Raw genomic sequence first — 20784 nt, forward strand, 5'->3', positions numbered from 1 at the left:
TCCCCATGATCAACTTGAGTGCTTATATAAAGGACCAAAAGAGAGCTCTTATGCATCTCATAAGTATATACTGTGTTTTGCTCTAGATTTTGTAATTATCATCACTTTTATGCTTTTATTGATACACTTGATTTTTTATAATTTGCAGGTGTGATATGAGGGCATATTGAAGCACCCACATCTCTTGAAGAGGCTATTTGTTGAGATGAGTTTTCATGTATATTTGGTCACGTGGACGAGTAAAGAAATAGGGAATTGGTTTCTACATTCTCACACCACTATTGCTTATGTTGAATATGCATGTGCCCAAGTATCGTATTCATTCTCGTATAGCCATTAACTGTTGCCCAACGACCCTTTCCATTGTGTCGATATAAAGAGAGTTTGTGGAAGCACAATTGTCATTAGTAGTTGCCAACCTACCCTTGCCATGGCATTAATATAATGGGAGTTTGTGTGGAAGCTCAATCTAGTAGAGATGGTGGGCTATTAGGCAATCGACAAATATATCTTATGGTGGTTTATTTTAGCCAATCATTTGGTTACATGTTCCATTGTAAATGTCCAAAACTTATTCTAGAGTCGATGACTATCAAGGAGAAGGTGCCCACCTCATCATTTAGGATATAGGGGCTAATAGAGTTGCGACCCCCAAAAGCATTATAGACTAACCCCCAATAAATTGACACTTTTCTGGATCTTTTAGGAGATTTGATTGGACACCAACTTGAATGTTATCATTTATTTATCAAAGCAGTTCTACCCTAGGCTTCATCAATTGAGGCGAGAAAAAATTTGCCAAGATAGAGGAGTTAATAAATACTAACTTCCTATAGTTGCATCAGATTTTCATGCATGATGGATTAAAGCCAAATCTTTTTTGTTGGAGCTTGAGCACACATCACAACCATGAACAAAAAATTGGGTGAGCAATGATCTACATCTAGGGAGCGCATGTATGTAAAGATTAAAATGATGGACTTCTATTACTCAACAAAGAGGTGCGTTCAAAAAATTTGGGACTTGGACTAGTAAAATGACGAATTTTGAACGATTGCCTCGAGTAGAAACACTTTAATCTCACCAAAGTAACCAATATCACCAACCACTTTGCCTTGAACCAATAGAGTGTCAAACTTCGAGTCCCCTTTTATTTTAGAGGTGGGACCCTACCCTCCATCTTCATGACCCTTCCAATGAAGCAAAAGGGAAGCTGGGAACTCCTTGAGTTGAATTGGCTGTTTTCCATTCTCACGTGCCATTGTATTGGCTCCTCTCGACACTTTTCCATTCTCATGTGCACCGGCCCAAAAAAGAAAAAGCAGAGTTGTGGGTAATCGCGTTTAAAAAGAATCTGGCAACCTAGCGTGTTCTTGAGCAAAGGTCAAAAGTCTGGCGATACGCCAGGGTTTTTTGACAACAATATGCCGTCGACGAAGGGCCAGCCCGACGCCACTCTGCAGGCAGACGTAGCATCCTTCGTCTCAAGCCTTGGTCTTGCTTCCTCTGACAATGGCATCGGTTTCAATGACGCAGACTTCAGAAAGACCGGCCCCATCAACGCGAAGCATAAGCCATCGAAGGCCGAAAAGACGAAGGAAGGCGACGTCAGAAAGGGGCAAACCGAGGAGAAGAACATCAGGAAGAGGAAACGGCAGCCTCGCGAGCAGGACAAACCAGGGGACGTAAAGATAGCGAAGTTGAAGCAAGGTGCTCATAAGAATGGATTAGGGGACTTACAGTTAGAGAAGTTGAAGCAAGGTGCTCATGAGCAGGAAGGCCATGGAACTTCATACGGGAAGAGGAACGTCATCGGGAGCTTCAAACAAGCCCGGAATCAATCTGTTTCAACTGATTTTGCCAAGAGCAATGAGGTTCAGCAAGGTCACACCCAGACTCAGAAAGAAAACTCCAAAAAGTTCACGAAGATATGGTCTCTGTTGAAGTCTGGACCTTGGTATGAAGTAGCAGGATCGTTGCTTAGTTCTGGCCAGGACAAACAGAAGCCGATTATTAATGGCCATGAAGACTGGAGCACACTCCTTTCCAAAGCAAAGATGAAAGGTGAACATCTCATGGAGTTGGCTTCAGTAGAGTTTGAGAAGTCCCGCGGGAAGGATAGTGACATGCGTTGGCTTATGATGGCAAGGAAAACTGGCACAACAGCAGATAAAGTAGCTGCCTTAACTGTTCTACTCCAGGACAATCCTGTTGCAAATTTGAAAGCTTTTGATGCACTATTAGGTAAGCCTACCCATTCAAGTTGCATTCTTTCCAAGGAACTGGTTTCTGTTTGTATCATTAGTTGCAATTCCTTAGAATAACTAGCTTCACTGCCATACAATAGGAGTATAGGTGTATCACTTATCCAAGCACATGTGAATCCTGACTTTCTTGTGTGTATGTAAACTGTGTTTTGAACTGTCAAGTTTTTGTGTTGTTTGGGCTGATTGACCACAAGTATGCAACTCTCTATATTCTTTGTTTCCATTAAAATTAATCTCTCTGAATGTTCTATCTGATTGCCTTGATGTTCTCTCACCATGGCCTAACCTTGTCTGTCTGAGGGTCCTTTTCAAGCTTGGATGTTGCTTGGATTTTGGTTCTCAGCTGTAGGTTCATCATCTTTTGCTTCGACCATGTTTTGAGCTTTTTGGATTTGATCCATAGCTTTGGTGCTTGTAGAGTTTTCTTTGAAGGATAGTGGTTTTTGGCATGCTTCATCAAGATTCCTTGATGGTTGCTTTTGGGGGGGCTTTGGTAGCCCCATCTCTATGCTATATGGCTCATTTACTCTCTCAGCTATTATTTGGAGGGGAAGTGCCCCCTCTTGTGGGCGTTCAAGGTTTGTGTTTTCTCTTAAAAAACAAGGACTTTAGAGTTTCTTTGTTTTTTTTCAGATCTGCAGAAAATGGTGAGTAGGGCTGAGAAAATGGCAAGCAGAGTTGAGAAAATGGCAGGTAGGACTGAGAATATCATTAGGGCTGAGTGAGGCTACATGTGTAGGGCTACGTGCAAGACTATGCATGGGACTGTGTGCATGCTGAAAATAGCAGTAGCTCCCCCAAAACAACAATTGCTCTTTTAAAATAGTAGCTCCTCCCTCCGAAACAACAGTTCTTCTTTCTTTGTCAATAGAGTGGACTTTGTGTGGGTAGTAGCCGTTGAGTGGTGGCAAGACAAAACCCACTTGTCTAGCTCTGATATCAATTATTGGAAATGAGAGAGAGAGAGAGAGAGAGAGAGAGAGAGAGAGAGAGAGAGAGAGTGGGTGATTCTGTATTTGGGATTCGTGGTCATGTGGCTCGAATCCGTGATTTAGTGCTGTGGCAAATCACCTCTATGGTGTCTGCTGACCTGGTTCTTTCTGATATTGCTACTCCTTGGTTGGACATTGTTCGCTCCACACTGGCTGTGCTTTTAGTGTGTGAGTTTTGTTTTAGGGTCTGTGTAGGCTTTTCTTCATGATTGTTTTTTTTCCGTTTGTTCTAAGCCAACCTGATGGTTTGATGTAAAATATTTACTACTTTATTCAATTATCTTCACCAAAAAAAAGAAAGAGAGTGGGCATTAGTCCCATACTTAAAAGATGCAAGTACTAGAATGATAGAATTGAAATACAATAGGTCCTATGTAGGTTAGACCTATCCCTAACTCAACTAGAGTGAAACTAACTCTAGAAGTAGTGACACAACCTATCAACTTAGTTGTGTCCACTCCACACACTAAAACATTGGGCATTGCTCATAATTGACTAATTCTAATGGGTGACGTTCCATTTGCATTTTAGGGCTTGCATGCCTTTTTTGTTTTAGGGTTTACGTCCTTTTTTGGGCATCCTACCCCTTTGCGGGCTCTAGGCCGGTGAAACATGCTTGCATCTTAGCCTAATTAGACCTACCCTACACTATTGCAAGCACAAATTCACACGCACGACACATAATTGTTGCGGATGCAACAAATACAACTACGAGTGATTGCTTTCCAAAAATACATTTCTATGAGGGCTTTTGTTGGATGCAAGGATATCAATCTAGAAAGCTGATATAAATAGCAATTGCAAAATAATCTGGTAATGAATGTGGAGACCAATTGCCATCGTGCCTTTATAGTATATATTGGAAAAAGGGAAATGAGTCAATTGCTTCTAGTAATTGTTTAGCTAAATCAATGGATAGGTAGATCAATAAGTTTCAATGTTACAACATTTGTATTCACAAATCTTCACCTACTCATGTTATGGATTTCATTAGTATATCCCTTCTTCCTCAAGTTGTTGTTTGCGGCTTCATTAATGCTGATAATAAGATCTTTGATAAATGTAGTAGTCATTTTATGGGATAGACATTTTTCAAATTGTTACATTGATCTTGTAAAATTCTTTGGATAGTTTCAAGAAAGAATGTTCGTGAAGTTCTTTCTAGACTAGTTACTTATGTATTTAAGAATTATATGTCTCTTTTGAGTTATGAAGTACCTATTGTTGTCCATCTAGCTCAAGCCTACACACTTGATATGATCAAGGTGATTGGATAAACAAATTAAGCTCTCTCAGTTTTTAGATATTTTTCTTCACAGGGATGGTTACTTCAAAAGGTGGCAAACGACATGCTGTCATGGGTATAGATGCTTTGAAAGAACTTTTCTTGACAAGGTTACTGCATTCTCTACATCTTTTTGCAATTTTAACGTTCAAAAGTTTGTTGTGTATTTGATTCTCTTGTCAGTAATTGTAGGACACAAAAAGATTCTATGTTCATAAGTTTCTCTTGTATCGTAAACTTCTTTATATGTTTGAAGGTCAATTGTGTTGTTTGAAGTTGTGTCTTGATATTGTACTTGTCAATTTTGTACATTTCATGTATTTTATGGGCTTGCATTGTGCATTTGGGAGCTTTTCTAATGATGAGTCGTGCAATGGAATACAATAATGTATGCAATGCAAAAGGGAGATATAACAAGGGAGGGGTGTCGATGTTGTAAACAAGAAGACAATACTAAAATTTCTATGTATCATTTGGGGAAAGCAATCCCCTCTCAAACCATGGATGTCAATGTTAAATAGGAGTAGAAGTTGATGTCAACTCATGATGCTGAGAACTTCATGGAGAAGCAGATGTAGAAACACCTTAGTTGGAAGAATTGCGTTGGAGTAGCTGTTGCCATGGTAGCACCAAAAAGATGCCTAGATCTTAGCCTTAGGAGATGAAGCCTCTATGTTAGTAGAACAAATAAGGGTTCAATCAAGGGAGATCATGGAGCCACCATGGAACAACCGTCTAATCACATTTTGAGCCTATCAACTAATTGGAACATACATATTGGTGCTTTGTATTGAGATGCTTTAGTGCTAAGCTAAGAAAAACAAAGCGAAGCTAAAGTAAAAGTAAATACAATGTAAGATAACCATGAGTGAGTAAATGAATGTATGCAATGGAAGAAAGGGAAAATCCTAAAGATAAGTGGCCTAGGAGACATTAGCCTATGGGCGTGAATTGATGGTCTAAGAAGCTAAGAAATGATGTTAGACTAGCCTAGGAATGAGATGAAAAAACCACTTGAATCGTGGTTGTAGCTTAAGCCCTCGAAAGGGTGGCTAGATGAGCCTATTGTGTGAACTCCAATCTTGCTGGTGCAAAAAACTAGTCAACCATGCCTTTAGGTGTCCTAAAAGGTATTGATTGAGGGGACTATCCATATCACGTCGAATGGATCGCCATTGGGATGGGTCGAAATTGAAAGAAATAGGAGTTGTAGGTAGGTATTGTCAGAAGTGGAGCAACGGTGAAAGCATAAACATGTGCTGAAATAAACTGTTGAAACACAAGACAAAAAGAGAAAAGAAAAGAACTCGATACAGATGAGAACTCAGATGTATGCACGGGAAATGGAATCCATATATCTGAACACGAGATAGTCGCATACAACAGTGAGTCACTGGCTGCGTGGGCACTGGCACTGGCACTGGCTCCTCTCTCCATAGAGTCTGCAGATGGTGAAGTGAAGTGACTGACTGAGGAGGAGCCACTGAGTATAAATAGGCTGAAAAAGTGGGGAGCAATAATGCTGGTCGGACAGCATTAATACTGGCCGACTGGTGCATAAAAATGCTCCACTGGCATAAAATGCCACACCAGATAAATACCTAAAATACCCAATAAAAATGCCCAGCCCAGATCAAGCTCAGACTCACACATGAGCTGACAAATTCCTCTGGTAACACCCTCTCTCAGATCGTGGGTGATCTGATACAATACAATAGTACAATGAAAAGGGATCAGAAACTATACAACATAGAACCACCAAGTAGAACCATGGATACCCAAGCAGTGGGTGATCAAGCCACCACCAAGGTGCCTCGGAGAGAACCTGATGTCGATGTCGATCGTACTAAACACCTAAAAATAGAGAAGATCATAGAATGTCTCTGTGTCCATCATCAATGTCTCGCAGTAGCATACAAGACCATCCTGTCAAAAATGCCCCTGAACATAGGTGACCATGGATTCCCCGCCTTTGGCCAGACCGCCAAAGCGTCCCCTCATGTGAGCTCCAAACGAAAGCCTCCCGCTCTCTGTCAGATAACCAGCTCATCATGAACCTGGATGTCAATCCCAGCTCCAGGATTTGATTCCACTGGACTGAAGTCGATGTGTTAGGGACGTCCCTCCTCTCTGGAACCTGTGCACCTGTATAAAAGTATAGATGAGGTGTGGCTGCCCCATTTGAACACCCGCTCACACTCCCTCTCTGGCACAAGAGAGTCGTGAGGGATGACCTCATCACCACCACTAGAAAGCAGCCGAGGAAGGGGCCACCAAGCCCTTCCCGCGATCCGAAGAAGAGGATCCCTTCCGCGCCTTGGACTTCGACTTGGTTGGAGGATCGGAGTCAGAGTCTGATGAAGGAGAGGACTCATCGGTAGAGTCAACATCCCGCTTCGTCTTCTGCTCCTTCTTTCTGGAAGCCGCTAACTTCTTGCAGTCCTTCCGCAAATGTCCCTTCTTGCCACAGTGGTAACACTGGGCCTTCGACTTCTTCTTCCCGTCACCCCTCTCTGAAGCTACATAAGCCTCGCCTCCATAATGTGCCAGAAGCCACCCCTGTAATCTCAAGGATGTCTCATGCTCAAGAAGCATCGAGGTCATATGTGTAAAACTGACAGGAGTCGATGATGTTTGCGCTGCAAAGCATTGGCCACTCCATCAAACTCCGGGGGGAGCTTGTAGAGGACCGTCTCGACGAGATGCGCCTCGGGAAGAGCAGATTGCATGTGCCGAAGCTGGTCCTGTACCTGCGTAACACGAAGAAGAAAAGACTGAATAGTATCTTTCGGCTCAAACTTCATCTGCTGAAGCTGGCCATAAAGTGTGACTGTCCGCATGGTGGAAGGTGCCTCGTACATCTGCTGCAACTTCTGCCATACTTCAAGAGAGGTCCTACAGGAGGTAACCGCCGGTAAGACCGCTTTAGAAATACACCGAAGCAATGCCGAGTAAGCACGAGCATCGTCCGAGTCCCATGTGAGCACCGCTTCCTCATGGTTGTCCTCATCAAAGTCTTCAGGAAGAGGAAAAGGACGGAGAGGACGAGGAGTAGCTCCACAGACGATGTACCATAACCGCTTTTGCACAAACCAAGCTTTCATGACAGCACTCCATGTGAGATAATCAGGTCCATGTAACTTATCATCAGTGGAAGTGCACGGAGGAGCCATATGGAGAGGATAAGAAGAGAAGTAGAGAAGAGATGGAACTGAGAGAGGAAACACAGCCAAAACACAAGCACAGATTGCAGAAAATGAGAGTTCACATGCAATATAACCCAAAATCTGATGAATAGAAGACAAAATCTGTTGCAGAAAGTCAAAAAATCAGTCAAAAACTGCCAAAAACAGCAAAAACGGCCTGAATTAACAGTCACCCAGCCACGAGAGATGCGGAATCAGCAAAACGCAGGCTGTAAACTGGAGAAAAACAGGTAGAAAACTGTCGCCAGCAGCTGCAGATGAAAAACGCAGGCAGTAGAGGGTGCATAGGCAGCAGGCGATGGTAAAACTGCAGAAAACGCAGGTCAAACAGGTCGCCTGTATTGAGCAGCAGCCGCCTGATCAGTAGGGGTACAAAACAGTCCTGAAATCAACAATAAAACACAGCAGAAACACACATGCTGAAAACTGATACCATGTCAGAAGTGGAGCAGCGGTGAAAGCATAAACATGTGCTGAAATAAACTGCTGAAACACAAGACAAAAAGAGAAAAGAAAAGAACGCGATACAGATGAGAACTCAGACGTTGCACGGGAAATGGAATCCATATATTTGAACATGAGATAGTCGCATACAACAGTGAGTCACTGGCTGCGTGGGCACTGGCACTGGCACTGGCTCCTCTCTCCACAGAGTCTGCGGATGGTGAAGTGAAGTGACTGACTGAGGAGGAGCCACTGAGTATAAATAGGCTAAAAAAGTGGGGAGCAATAATGCTGGTCGGACAACATTAATGCTGGCCGACTGGTGCATAAAAATGCTCCACTGGCATAAAATGCCACACCAGAAAAATAACTAAAATACCCAATAAAAATGCCCAGCCCAGATCAAGCTCAGACTCACACATGAGTTGACAAATACTTTGCTAACAGGTATATGTGCTTGAGTAGGATCTCCTCTCTACTGCCCATTAGGAGTATTGATGTGGGTGTAGTCATAGGTCTACTGAGGAGATGGTCTGATTGGATGACTTTGGGCCTTGTTGCAACACTCCTTGTCCACATGACTTGAACATTGGCAATGAGTTTACCGAATTAGTTTAATATCTTCATTTTTGTTGAAGAAGGGGTGTCACCCTTAACTTTTGAAGCTCAAAGTTGAGATTTATATGTCTAGTGCGATCTCGTGCCGCATAGCAATCAATGAGGTGACTCCAACGTTCAGGTGCGAGAGGGAAATGATGTAATTGAGAGTGAAACTCAAGAGGCAACCCGTGCATAAGCTCAACATTGGCTATGGCATTGTGAGCTCTCCATTGATGGATGTGCTCAAGGTGAGCTAGTTGAGGGTCTGGCATAGGTTCAAGACCAATGACGAGGTCCCAAAGACCATGAGATTCAACCACTTGTTGCATGAAGTTCGATGAAGTGGTGAAATTTGACCCGCTAAAACGTGCTTTATTTGTGAAGGCATTCTTGGTTGTAGCAACAAGAGTGGTAGTGCTGTAAGAAGGGAAAGATGGATAGGATGGGTAGGGTGGGGGAGTGGAGTACACTTGGGAATTAATCCCAGAGTGCTCACCATGCATGCGGGAAGTGTGCATAGTGGATCCAAATGTGGGAATGGACTGATTGGGCATGGGCATGGTGATTGCATGAGTGGCCCATGGAGAAGAGAGAGGGACGTGAAACAAAAAATGGAAATCCCATGAAAAGAAGTGCTTGTGAGTATGTAGAAGGCATAGTGTTAAAGGTGGCATTCCCCCTAACAACGTGCCATGGTGCAAAGAGGTATTGAAGTGAGGGTAGTTAGAATATGGTGTGGAGAAAGAGAGTGCTAGGATGAAAAGAAGTGCTTATGAGTATGTGGAGAAAGAGAGTGCTAGTTAGAATATGGTGTGGAGAAAGAGAGTGCTAGGATGAAAATAAGTGCTTACGAGTATGTGGAAGGCATAGAGTTAAAGGTGGCATTCCCCTTAACGATGTACCGTGGTGCAAAGTGGTAGTGAAGTGAGGATTGGTAGAATATGGTGTGGAGAAAGAGAGTGCTAGGAGCGGAGATGGAGGATCCAAACTCGGGTGTGTTGGAGGCGAAAGTGGAGTGCATCCAAGTTTGTGGAATAAAGAAAGGAAATCGAGGTGTGGTGTAGAGGAGGGTGGTATGGGAGGGATTTGAGAAGAGTGGTCTACATGCTCAAATGAAACAGAAGATGTAGATATGCCTGATGAAGGATGTCTGCTTCGAAGAGTCCCCTCTATTGAAGGTTACATATTGAAAGTCATCCGGATTTTGCACACCAAAAGGAGAAAGAGGAGAGGGTTTTGATTCATACGACTCAAAGGGGTTGTACGAACCTAACACTAGGCTTGGTTGAGATGAAGAAGATGGGTCGCTAATTGGCCCAAATGTCATGTCCTCCATGACTAGAGAGGTGACGAGTCTCACCAATCGGTCCGTATATAGTAGCAAAGCTTGAAGGAGTGTAAGCTCGACTATAGGCGATGCGCAAGCACTCTTCAAACTCCTTCATAATACCTCCTTAGGGCCTCCAATGATGGAGAAGCTTAATAAGACATTGTGGGAGCCCAAGAAGATGATGTTTGAGACATTATGAATTAGTTACGTGTTGTTCATGTAACTCGGATAAAACCAAGCCTTCACAATATTTGTAGGGTACTCTTTACAAGGGCACTAGCTCTAATACCATGTGAAGATATGCTAGGGTTTGCATCGAGGAAACATAGGAAGTACGACCGTGACTAAAACAGAAAGACTCAGATAGTGATGTGCAAAACTCAAACCCTAAATGCAAAACTCAAAACTTAGAACGCAAAAACACAAAGACAAATAGAGAAAGAAGAGAACTTTGAAGTGAATGAATTAATGTAGTAAATGAGTGTAAGAGTGAACAAAATGCTCAAGGGCAAGGCAATGAGCGTTGAAGTGTGATGTCCATTGGAGACAAATCTCGAGTGCTGTAACCACAAGTTAGAGATGTTAGAGTGCTGAAAAGTGACGAATGCTTATTACTAGATCCTGTAGACAGCCAGATGACAACACAGGAGGTGGAGGATGATGTAGGCGGCCTGCTGGACAGCAAAATGCAAGGCTGCATCCATTGTTGGAAGGGGTAGCAACATGTTGCTTGGCTCCAGGGGCTGAAAATGCAGGATAGGCAGTTGGAATAATGACTTGGACTGCTGGCAGCTGCAGGCAGACAGCAAACGCAGCAGGCTGACGGCTCCAAGCAGTAGGGTGGCAGCTGTAGACAGGTTGCCAGGTGCCAAAGGAAGAAGGGCTGCAGTTGGTAGGGGCTGGAGAGTGTTAGAGGTATCATTCCTTGGACAGCTGTGCTGCAGCAGGCAGTACGGACAGTGCAGGAGGAGCCACGTCAGCAGTCGCAGTGCAGTTGGACTAGTTGCCACGTGGCACAGCAGCAGCCAGACAACTTTTATGCAATCGACTGTATTAAATGCAGCCGACCTGATTCTGGCCATTTTTTCGTGGTATTTTTGTTAAAATACGCGGATCTAGAGCATGGCTATGGTAGCTTGTAAGCATAGACTAAACTCATGATGACATTGATTGAAGACCACAATTGTTACTCAAGTGAATTAGGTTCCAAGATGGAAGCTTGGACTCATAAACACAATCTTGTGTAGGACTGACAAAGACAAGACACTTAACTGAAAGTACAAAACATCATGACATTGTATTCATTCTATATGAAAAGTGGTAGAAAAATGTACAATGCTTTATAGTTGTTGGGGATGGCTACAGTTTTCTTCTCTGTGCATATGGGATTCAGTCTACCTGCAAGTCCTAAGCCCAGAACTGCCCATACAAAGAGACTCCAATAGGTGTGATTGCAAATATCTCAACACCCCTCCTCAATCACAACCAAAAAGTACAAAGTGTGTAGAGGCTTTAGTGAAAGTAACACCTGCAAAGTGTGGGCACACCATAAACATGGCAAAACACCAGAAGCTGTTACAGAAAAGGCTAAGTGTGGGTACCACAAACATGATGGACATCCCGAGGCTGTAGCAGGGGCCTTACAGAGGCTGTAGTACAAGGCTATATGAGGAGTTTTACAAGCTTATGATAAAGACATTTGGGCTAGACATTACAAGGCTAAAAAAGTCAGTAAAAAATAGAATCAAGGACCGTGAGGCCCTTGTAGTTTTTAGTATTTCTTTTGACATAGATCTTCGATTCATTGCAGTTTTTCTTGTCTAGCTTCCTGTACTTGTACTTCACTTTGTTTGCCACTTCGAAGTCTTCATGATTTTTATGCTTCTTATTCTTATTCTTTTTCTCTTTGATCTTTTGGTCCTCTTGATCTACTTCTTCATTGACTTTGCTTGCACCAGTTGTACGAGTCTTTATGTCCATATCCCCCTCAATCAAAGGTATCATCATCTTTGAGGCAGTAGAAATGTCTTCAAAATCTTCAAATAAATTCATCGATTGCTCTTCAAAACAAGTAAATCCATCCATCCCTGCAAGCGGAATAAACAAATCTTCTATGTAGTTGAATTGAGCAACAAGAGTAATGTTATTCTTCATGAGAAACATCTTCATAAAAGACTTGATTTCGTCATTTCCATGATGGAAATCAGCTTTAAATGACTGAGAATAACCAGCAATGAGTTGATCTTTGTATGTGTCAAAAGACACAAGCAATGACAGTGAAGTATCAAAAGATACTAGTTTGAAATTTGATGTTTGTTGCTTGAGTTTGACTCGATGATCTTCAAAAACTCTTCATAGCTTCCCCTTCTTGCTAATTTGATGGTTGAATACTTGCTGAAAACTTTAGATTAGAGTGGCCTTGGCTTGGTGTCACAACTCTATAGAAACAGAATTTGTATCATTTTTCGTTAATTTGCCTATATAATGATTTATTAAATTTATTTTCTTTGCACTAATCAAATATAAAGAAAAGTGCATTGGAGCTGGCCACTGATGAGTGGTCACAGGTTATGATGGACCCACATGGTGGGTTAGAGAAAAGATAGTTCACACTTTCACCTATATAGCCCGATTGGGCGTCTGTGACCAGAACTCACGCATATCAGGGTTAGACTCGCACACAGAAACGATTGATGCCTTGAAGTGTGGGCTAGATCCGCCAGAACAGACAACTACAATCAACAAGATGGCATGATCATGAAATGCTTGTACAATGTGCATGTGTGGGCTGAAAGTTTGAAATGTACATTTCTTTGCATAGAAAAGTCACATGAAGATTCTGATACCGTTTTTGCGATGTACATGGAAAAAGCTTTCATATGACACCCATATTGGGGGGTCCCTAAATTTTAGGAGGTTCTTAAATTTTAGGAGCCTCGAATTAGCCTGAGAATGCTAGTCCTAAAAAATAGGATGTCATTCTAAAAATAGTAAAATCTGTACTTTGACTGTGTTTACTAAATTTGGTTGTTTCTATTCTTGACAGTATTCAGTCCAAAAAGGAAGGCCATAGAGAAGAGACAAGTGTCAAGACACTTGTCACACAAGTTTCCAAGTATGCTACCACTTGTCACATCTCTTGACATGTGGCTGGACACTTGTCTTGTGCTACTCCACTTTCCCCTTTTGTATTAGCTCTTTTCTCTCCTATAAATAAGAGTTCGTTTTTCTTCATTCAACATCATTTTTCTTTGTTGTAAACTCATGTACAACACCTACAGATAGCCAGAAACTGGCCCCATCCATCCCCATCATCATCCCCCACTTCTCCATTATCAAATTCCTCTATATTCCCTCTTCTATCACTGCTGTTTTACAGGACAGCAAGCCTGTAAATTCATTACAGCACCTCCTTCTTGAGCTCTTTCTTCCATTTTAGCAACAAGAAGAAGCCCTATCCATGTACTGCTGATCAATGATGGAGAAAGGCTGATTTCCCCTCTTTCTTCTCTCATACTGTAAAGAAATCAGTGTTTATCATTGCATAATAGATAATGCATGTGTGTTTGTACATCTTTGCATGATCTTGTGAGAGTGAGAATTACTTCTCCTCACTCTCAGGTTGATTGTAACTGAGCTCTTCCCTAAGGGACTTGGGTTGAGCAGAAAATACATTCCTGTGGCGGAGGGTTGCCCATCTTCAATCCTCAATCTTGTCTCCATTACTTTTACATTTTCATGGCTGTAATTTTGTGAGTAATTTTCATTTTCAGCTTTAAGTGTTCATTCTCTTTTATATTAAATCTCGAAAACAAGCGAATATCATAATTGTTAAGCATACTACGTTGTTCGGGGCGTTTACACTTGGTTTAAGTGGCAGGAGAGAGAAAATGAAGGAAAAATAAGCTTGAAGATAAGTGGCTATGGCTGTCCTGTCAAAACAGGGACCAACGACTGGTAAATGAGCTCCCACAAGCTCCATAGGTTGAATTTGCTAAAACCCTTTGAGATGGAGGACCCTCACTAATGGGTCTAACCTCCCCAAGAGGGTTTGTACTCGTTTTGTCCGGGTTGAGAGATCTAAGCCTTCAAAGTGGTTGCTGTCAAAATTGCGCCCAGATTTGGGAAAATGCAAATTCTGGACATGGTGTGCATCAATCTCCTTGATTTTTATGCGAAGAAGTTGCGCCTTGATCTGAAGAACAACTCTTGAGAAGAAAGCTCGAAGAGATATGGCCTGGTTGATGAGATATGGCTGCTCCAACAGAGGTAGGTAGGTGCTGTCCACAGACACAGTTATGGTAGCAACTCTGAAAAGAGGCAATGTTGAAGCTATAGTTGCCCAATCTCAATGATTGAGGTGCCAGGGAGGAGCTGTGGAAGTAGAGAAACACTTCTCCAGAAGGAAGTTTAGAGAGATTTGGCCTGTGGAGAGAGATATGAAAGCTTTAAGCTGACAGGGTGTTGCTGGCTATGGCTGCCATGGAAGCTTCATTGAAGGTAGGAATGCAAATGAAGTTGGAGATAGGGTCCAATACTCAAACTAAGCTGAGCAGAGATGGAAAGGAGCTGAGAGGAGTGAAAGGAGAGCTGGGCCATGCTCAGCTGAGCTCTGATACCATGTTAAAATACGCGGATCTAGAGCATGGCTATGGCGGCTTGTAAGCATAGACTAAACTCATGATGACATTGACTGAAGACTACAATTGTTACATAAGTGAATTAGGTTCTAAGATGGAAGCTTGGACTCATAAACACAATCTTGTGTAGGACTGACAAAGACAAGACACTTAACTGAAAGTACAAAGCATCATGACATTGTATTCATTCTATATGAAAAGTGGTAGAAAAATGTACAATGCTTTATAGTTGTTGGATGGCTATAGTTTTCCTCTCTGTGCATATGGGATTCAGTCTACCTGCATGTCCTAAGCCCAGAACTGCCTCATACAAAGAGGCTACAATAGGTGTGATTGCAAATATCTTAACAAATTTTTTGCTATTTATAGCAATTCTCCCGCACACTCTGGTCACTTGTATCTGATAGAGACAGCCTGCTGAGACTGATGGCTAACGGAGATCAAGGTCCTCAAGGCGTAGACATACACATATATTTTCTCTGCACCCGTGTATATTTCTGCATTCCTATATAGCATTGTACGCTGCAAATTTTCTGTGTTTTATTGTCTCCTCTCTCTCTCCTCTCTCCGTGTTCACTCTCTCTTAGTCTTGGTCCCATGCTTCCGTATTGCTGCACTTTGACATGGTATCAGAGTGGTGAAGACGGACTGATTGATTGAAGAACCTACATTAAGAGGAGATTTCAGCGTGACACAAGATTGCGTTTCTAGCATTCGAGGGTGAACGGGAGGGCTGCGCACCGGAACTAGGCTAAAGTAAGTGTGGGCGTGTGGGAAAGGAGTCCAGTTGGTGAATTTGCTGCAAGTGATTGTTGTTTGAAGGGAAGGAAAGCTGTGTTTTAGGCCTTCCATTGCAGATTTTACCTTTTCATCGCCTTCGGCGGCGCTGAAGAAGGTTTGGAAAGCAGAGAAAAGAGCCCTAACAGGCTGTGGTTTCACAATCAGAGGGGGGTTGTTTTTGCGTTTGTGCAGGCATTGCAGGTGAACATGTCTATAGAGATTGGCTTGGAGTTCTAGGCATCATGTTGGCCATTCTGGAGTCTTATGATTTAGCGGAGCTTGTGATAGAGGAGATTAACCGGCCCTTGGTGAGAGATGAGTCCAAACTCTCTTCCAATGCTCGTATAGAGTTGACTAAGACCCAGTCTCATTGGGACAAATTGAATGCCAGGATTCGTTCTTTTCTTTTTTTGTCTTGTACTATAGCTGTGATAGCTCACATCGAGCACTTGACGGTGGTTCGAGAGATATGGTTGGAGCTCGACCAGATGTATAACCGGATGACTTTGATAAAGAGGGTTTCTTTGGAGGTGCAGATGCGGACCTTGTCCGTGAATAAGTCTTCTTTCGGCAGCTTCAGATGCAGGTTCAAAATGCAGGGAAGCCTATTTTCTCCGAAGACGCCGATTACTTTATTGTCCCAGTTGCCGCCACGATTTAGTACCTTTTATTTCGCTCTTATTGCATCAGGATGGGAGTCGACTCTTTGGTGGAAAGAGCTGGTTCCTATGGTCTTGGACCAAGAGGAACAGTTGAAGGGACACAATGCTTCGAAATCGGAGGCTTTGGTTGGTTAAGCCTCTCGAAAGAAGGGGAAGGACCAAAAGAAGTAGAAGGAGGATAACAAATCCAAGAAGGACAAGGAGAAGGAATCGACTTGTCATATTTGTGGTAGGACCGATCATTGGAAGAAGGATTGCCCCGACAAGGATAAGAAGTACACCAAGAAGAAGGACCCGAAGGATTGTGGAGTGGTGGTTGAACCCTCATCAGCTACTTTTCTACACTTAGCGGTCATTGAGAACTCTACACTGAAGACTTCTGATGCTGCGATGACAACTCCCCAGGCTCGAGAGTGGATCGTGGATAGTGGTGCCTCACGACACATGACTTCTTTTCCCGTTGGTGTTGTCCATTTGCGACCTTCGCGTGGGTAGATTCTCATCGGAGATAGCTCTTCTGTGTCTATTGCTGTGCAGGGTGAGATGCAGCTGATTCCAGATGGACGTGGTAGTACCCACGCTTGCGAGGTGTTGCATGTGCCAAGCTTGGAGTATCACTCACTTTCGGTCCATAAGATTTGTTCCCTTGGTCTCTTGGTGGAGTTTGATAGTGATGTTGTTGGAGTTCTTGATCGTGGATGGAGGAAGGTTCTCTCTTCAGGGTATGAGAAAAACGACATTTACAAATTGAAGTCTTCTTCAGCTCTTACCTCTCTTCTTCTTTACCTCTCAAACATAGTCCGAGCTCTAGCATGCTTGGTTTGGCCACTTGAACTATGAGTACCTTCGGAAGGCATCGCGAGGATCGTTTGTTCGAGGTTTGCCGGACTTAGTGGTGAGCCAGCAGCCATGCATCTCTTGCATTCGTGGGAAACTGCATTGGGATGCGATTCCCAACAAAGCTTTGCGACGGTCCACTTCACCTATGGAGCTTGTCTCTATGTATCTTTGTGGCCCGATGAGGATTGAGTTCTTGAAGGGGAGCTTCTATTTCTTGAGAAGATTAACTCGTTTCTTCAGTCCAAGTTGGGATATCGGTGCTCTAAGGCCAATCCGTAGCTTTATGTGCACACTTCCGAGGTTGGTCATGTGTTGGTTGTGTCGTATGTTGATGATTTGATTCTTATAGGTGATCATGCACAGAAGGTCTAAGAGACCAAGACAGCTTTATATCAGAATTTTGAGATGACGGATTTGGGGCTTCTTAATTTCTTCTTGGGTCATGAGATTTATTAGTCTCAGAGGGGGATTTTCCTCTCTCAGCAGAGATACATTCAGGAGCTCTTGGTGACTTTTGAGATGGAGACTTGTCGGACCATTTCTACTCCTATGGATCCGAACTGGAAGGCCACTTCATTCTCAGATTCTCCCTTGACAAATGCTTTCCGCTATTGTCAGTTTATTGGATCCTTGATTTGGCTACTCAACACTCGTGTTGATCTTTGTCTCATGTTGATCTTTGTTTTGCTGTGGGTCTTTTGGCAGGGTTCATGAGTGAACCCAAACAGGTGCATTGGCAGGCTGCCCTAAGGATTCTTCGGTATTTGAGGGGGACCTCTGACTTAGGGATTTCTTATCGAGTAGGTACAGATGCTTTAGCTCTGGTCTTGCAAGTGGGAGCGACTTGGATTGGCTTGGCGATGTAGACCATCGGTGGTCTACTACAGGCTACTGTTTTACCTTGGGTACAGGTGTTATCTCTTGGAGTAGCAAGAAGCAACCCACAATAGCCCTTTCTTCTACTGAGGCGGAGTATCGGGCCGCATCTTCCACCACATGTGAGGTTGTGTGGCTTTGGAGATTATTAGAGGAGCTTGGCTGCCCCTAGACTCGTCCTACTCTTTTGCGGTGCGACAATGAGAGTTGCATTGCCTTGGTACGGAATCTTGTATTTCATGCCTAAATGAAGCACATTGAGATCCAGTATCACTTCATTCGGGAGAAGCTTCTTGATGGGACCATTAATGTGGAGTACTGCAATATAGAGGATAATCTTGTCAATTTGTTCACGAAGGCGTTTCCCCAGGCTATTCTTTGGAGACATGCCAGATCCCTTAGTCTTTTGACCCGTCCAAGATCTGAGAGGGGGTGTTAGAGGTATCATTCCTTGGATAACTGTGCTGTAGTAGGCAGTACGGACAGTGCAAGAAGAGCCACGTTAGCAGTCACAGTGCAGTCGGACCAGTTGTCACGTGGCACATCTGAGTCGGACAGTTTTTATGCAGTCGACTGCATTAAATGCAGTTGACCTGATTCTGACCATTTTTTCGTTTTTCTGCTATTTATAGCAATCCTCCAGCACACACTGGTCACTTGTATCTGACAAAGACAACCTGTTGAGATTGACAGCACGCGGGCTGACGAAGATCAAGGTCCTCAAGGCGGAGACATACATAGATATTTTCTTTGCACCCGTGTATATTTCTGCATTCCTATACAGCATTCTACATTGTAGATTTTGTGTTTTACTGTCTCCTCTCTCTCTCCTCTCCGTGTTCACTCTCTCTCAGTCTTGGTCCCATGCTTCCACATTGCTGCATTCTGATAGACAGCTGGTGGCTTAAATTTGTACGTAGATACGAGAAACCTGAATACAAGGGTGGGGTTGAATGGTGGGCAGCTGGTCTCTTTATAGACATGGAAGGATTCTCCCAAAATGAAGGTTTTGCATGTGGGACATAGAAACTCTCTAGAACTCCTCTCCCTTTAATGAAACTTTTGGTCATTTCCTTTTTGGGACTGTTTTAAAGAGCTAATCAATGGGTAATGAATTTTTAACTCAATATCATGCATTGTCATCTCTCGCTTGTGAGCCTTAGTTTGAGTTAGACATGGATATTAGGAGCTCTAATCTACAGTCTGTCGTGTGTTTTGACAGAGGAAGCAACTCTTTCTAGACCATGCAGTACAATGCATTTCTTTTTCAGTCAGTTTTAGGCATAGGAGCAAAGAAACACATTTCTTTGAGTTTGAAACTTACGAAACGTTTCTTTAAGCAAGAAATATTTATAACCTTTTTTTTTGGTTGGAATCCAAAAACATGATTTTTTTGACAAAAATTGTTAGGCAATGTTAAACATGATGATAATGATGAGTAATGACTCGTGAGGACTTGAGATTTTGGATGAGAAACTTACTTTATTGGGATTTTGTTTAGTTAGTGGACTTAATATCTATTTTGTTCTTGAGGGTTGATTATTATACAACTTCAGTCTCATTTATGAGTTATTTGTGATATATTATGATTCATTTTGGATTTTGACATTTTGTTAGTTTGTTTTGCAATGAGAACCAAGTTAGAGTGAAGCAATGCGCAAGTGAATGACTAAGACACAGTGAACAGAGAGAGAGAAAGAGACAGTGAAACGCAGAAAATCTATAGTGAAGAATGTTGTATAAGGATGCAGAAATATACAGAGGTGTAGAGAGAATATCTGCGTATGTCTACACCTCGAAGATCTTAGTCTTTGTCAGCCTCGAGGGCAGTCTCCACGGTCTGCAGCTTGAAATCTGTGAAAACAACTGTTGGAGACTGTTGAAATCAGGGCCAATAAATAGCCCAAGAAAAATGCCATAAATAATGTAGGTCGCCTGCATTTAATTCAGGCAATTGGATAGCAGCTGTCCGACCTGCACTGACCAACTGCAGCAAAACTGGCCGATTGTGCCACATGGCACTTGTGCTCCTTGCCGCTTGTTGTACGGAATGATTGCCACGTGGACTGCTTGGTACAACGGTAGAGAAACTGCTCAGATTTGAAATTGCGTGTCTAGGGAATGCTAATCTCTAACACCCCCTCTCAGATCCTGGACACCGCAGAAGACTAAGGGATTTGGAGTGCTGTTGAAGTAAAGCGTGGGGAAGTGCCTTAGTAAACAAATTTGCAAGATTGTCCTATGTTTTGTAATAGACCAGGGAAATGGTCGCATTCATCTCAATATGCTTCGTCTGAGTATGAAACACAGGATTCCTGGCCAAGGCAATGCAACTCTCATTGTCGCATTATAGAACAATAGGACGTGTTTGTAGGTAGCAAATTCCTCCAGGAGCCTACGAAACCACTCTCTTACATGTAGGAGAAGACGCGGCTCGATACTCTGGCTTAGGCTAAGAGAGGGCAACCGTGGGTTGCTTCTTGCTACTCCATGAAATAGCATCGGCACCCAAGGTAAAACAATAACTTGTCGTGGATCTTTGATGATGCATATCACCAGCCCAATTTGAATCACTCCATCCTGTAAGTACCAAGTCCGTAGCACTTGTACTGGTGGGATAATAGATCCCAAGATCAGGAGTCCCCCATAGGAACCGCAAAATCCTCTGAGCAGTCTGCCAATGCACCATCTTGGGTCACTCATGAACTCGGCCAGTATACCTACAGCATAACATAAGTCAATACGGGTATTAAGAAGCTAGATTAAGGAGCCAACCAACTGTCTATAACAGGTAGTATCCACCAAGGCAAAATCAGAAGGAGCTGTAGCCTTGCAATTCGGGTCCATAGGAGTTGTAAGAGA

The 20784-nt window shown here is 42.9% G+C and overlaps 1 protein-coding gene across 2 annotated transcripts in view; it reads left to right on the forward strand.

The window, feature by feature from the left end:
* Positions 1-1303: 1303 nt before the first annotated feature.
* Positions 1304-20784, forward strand: part of EDA25 (CCAAT-binding factor) — a 144700-nt gene continuing 125219 nt past the window's right edge. Inside the window, exons 1-2 of one of the 2 annotated variants that reach the window (XM_087675730.1) lie at positions 1304-2244; positions 4579-4654. In XM_087675730.1, coding sequence (XP_087531856.1) covers positions 1425-2244; positions 4579-4654 — 896 coding nt within the window. In that variant the 5' untranslated portion in view covers positions 1304-1424. The remainder of the gene's footprint in view (positions 2245-4578; positions 4655-20784) is intronic. The other variant, XM_087675729.1, reaches the window with a different exon arrangement.

This window comes from Lygodium microphyllum, chromosome 4 (assembly GCF_053477565.2).
Source record: "Lygodium microphyllum isolate KBCC chromosome 4, Lygodium_microphyllum_v1.1.10, whole genome shotgun sequence".
NCBI classification, from domain to species: domain Eukaryota; kingdom Viridiplantae; phylum Streptophyta; class Polypodiopsida; order Schizaeales; family Lygodiaceae; genus Lygodium; species Lygodium microphyllum.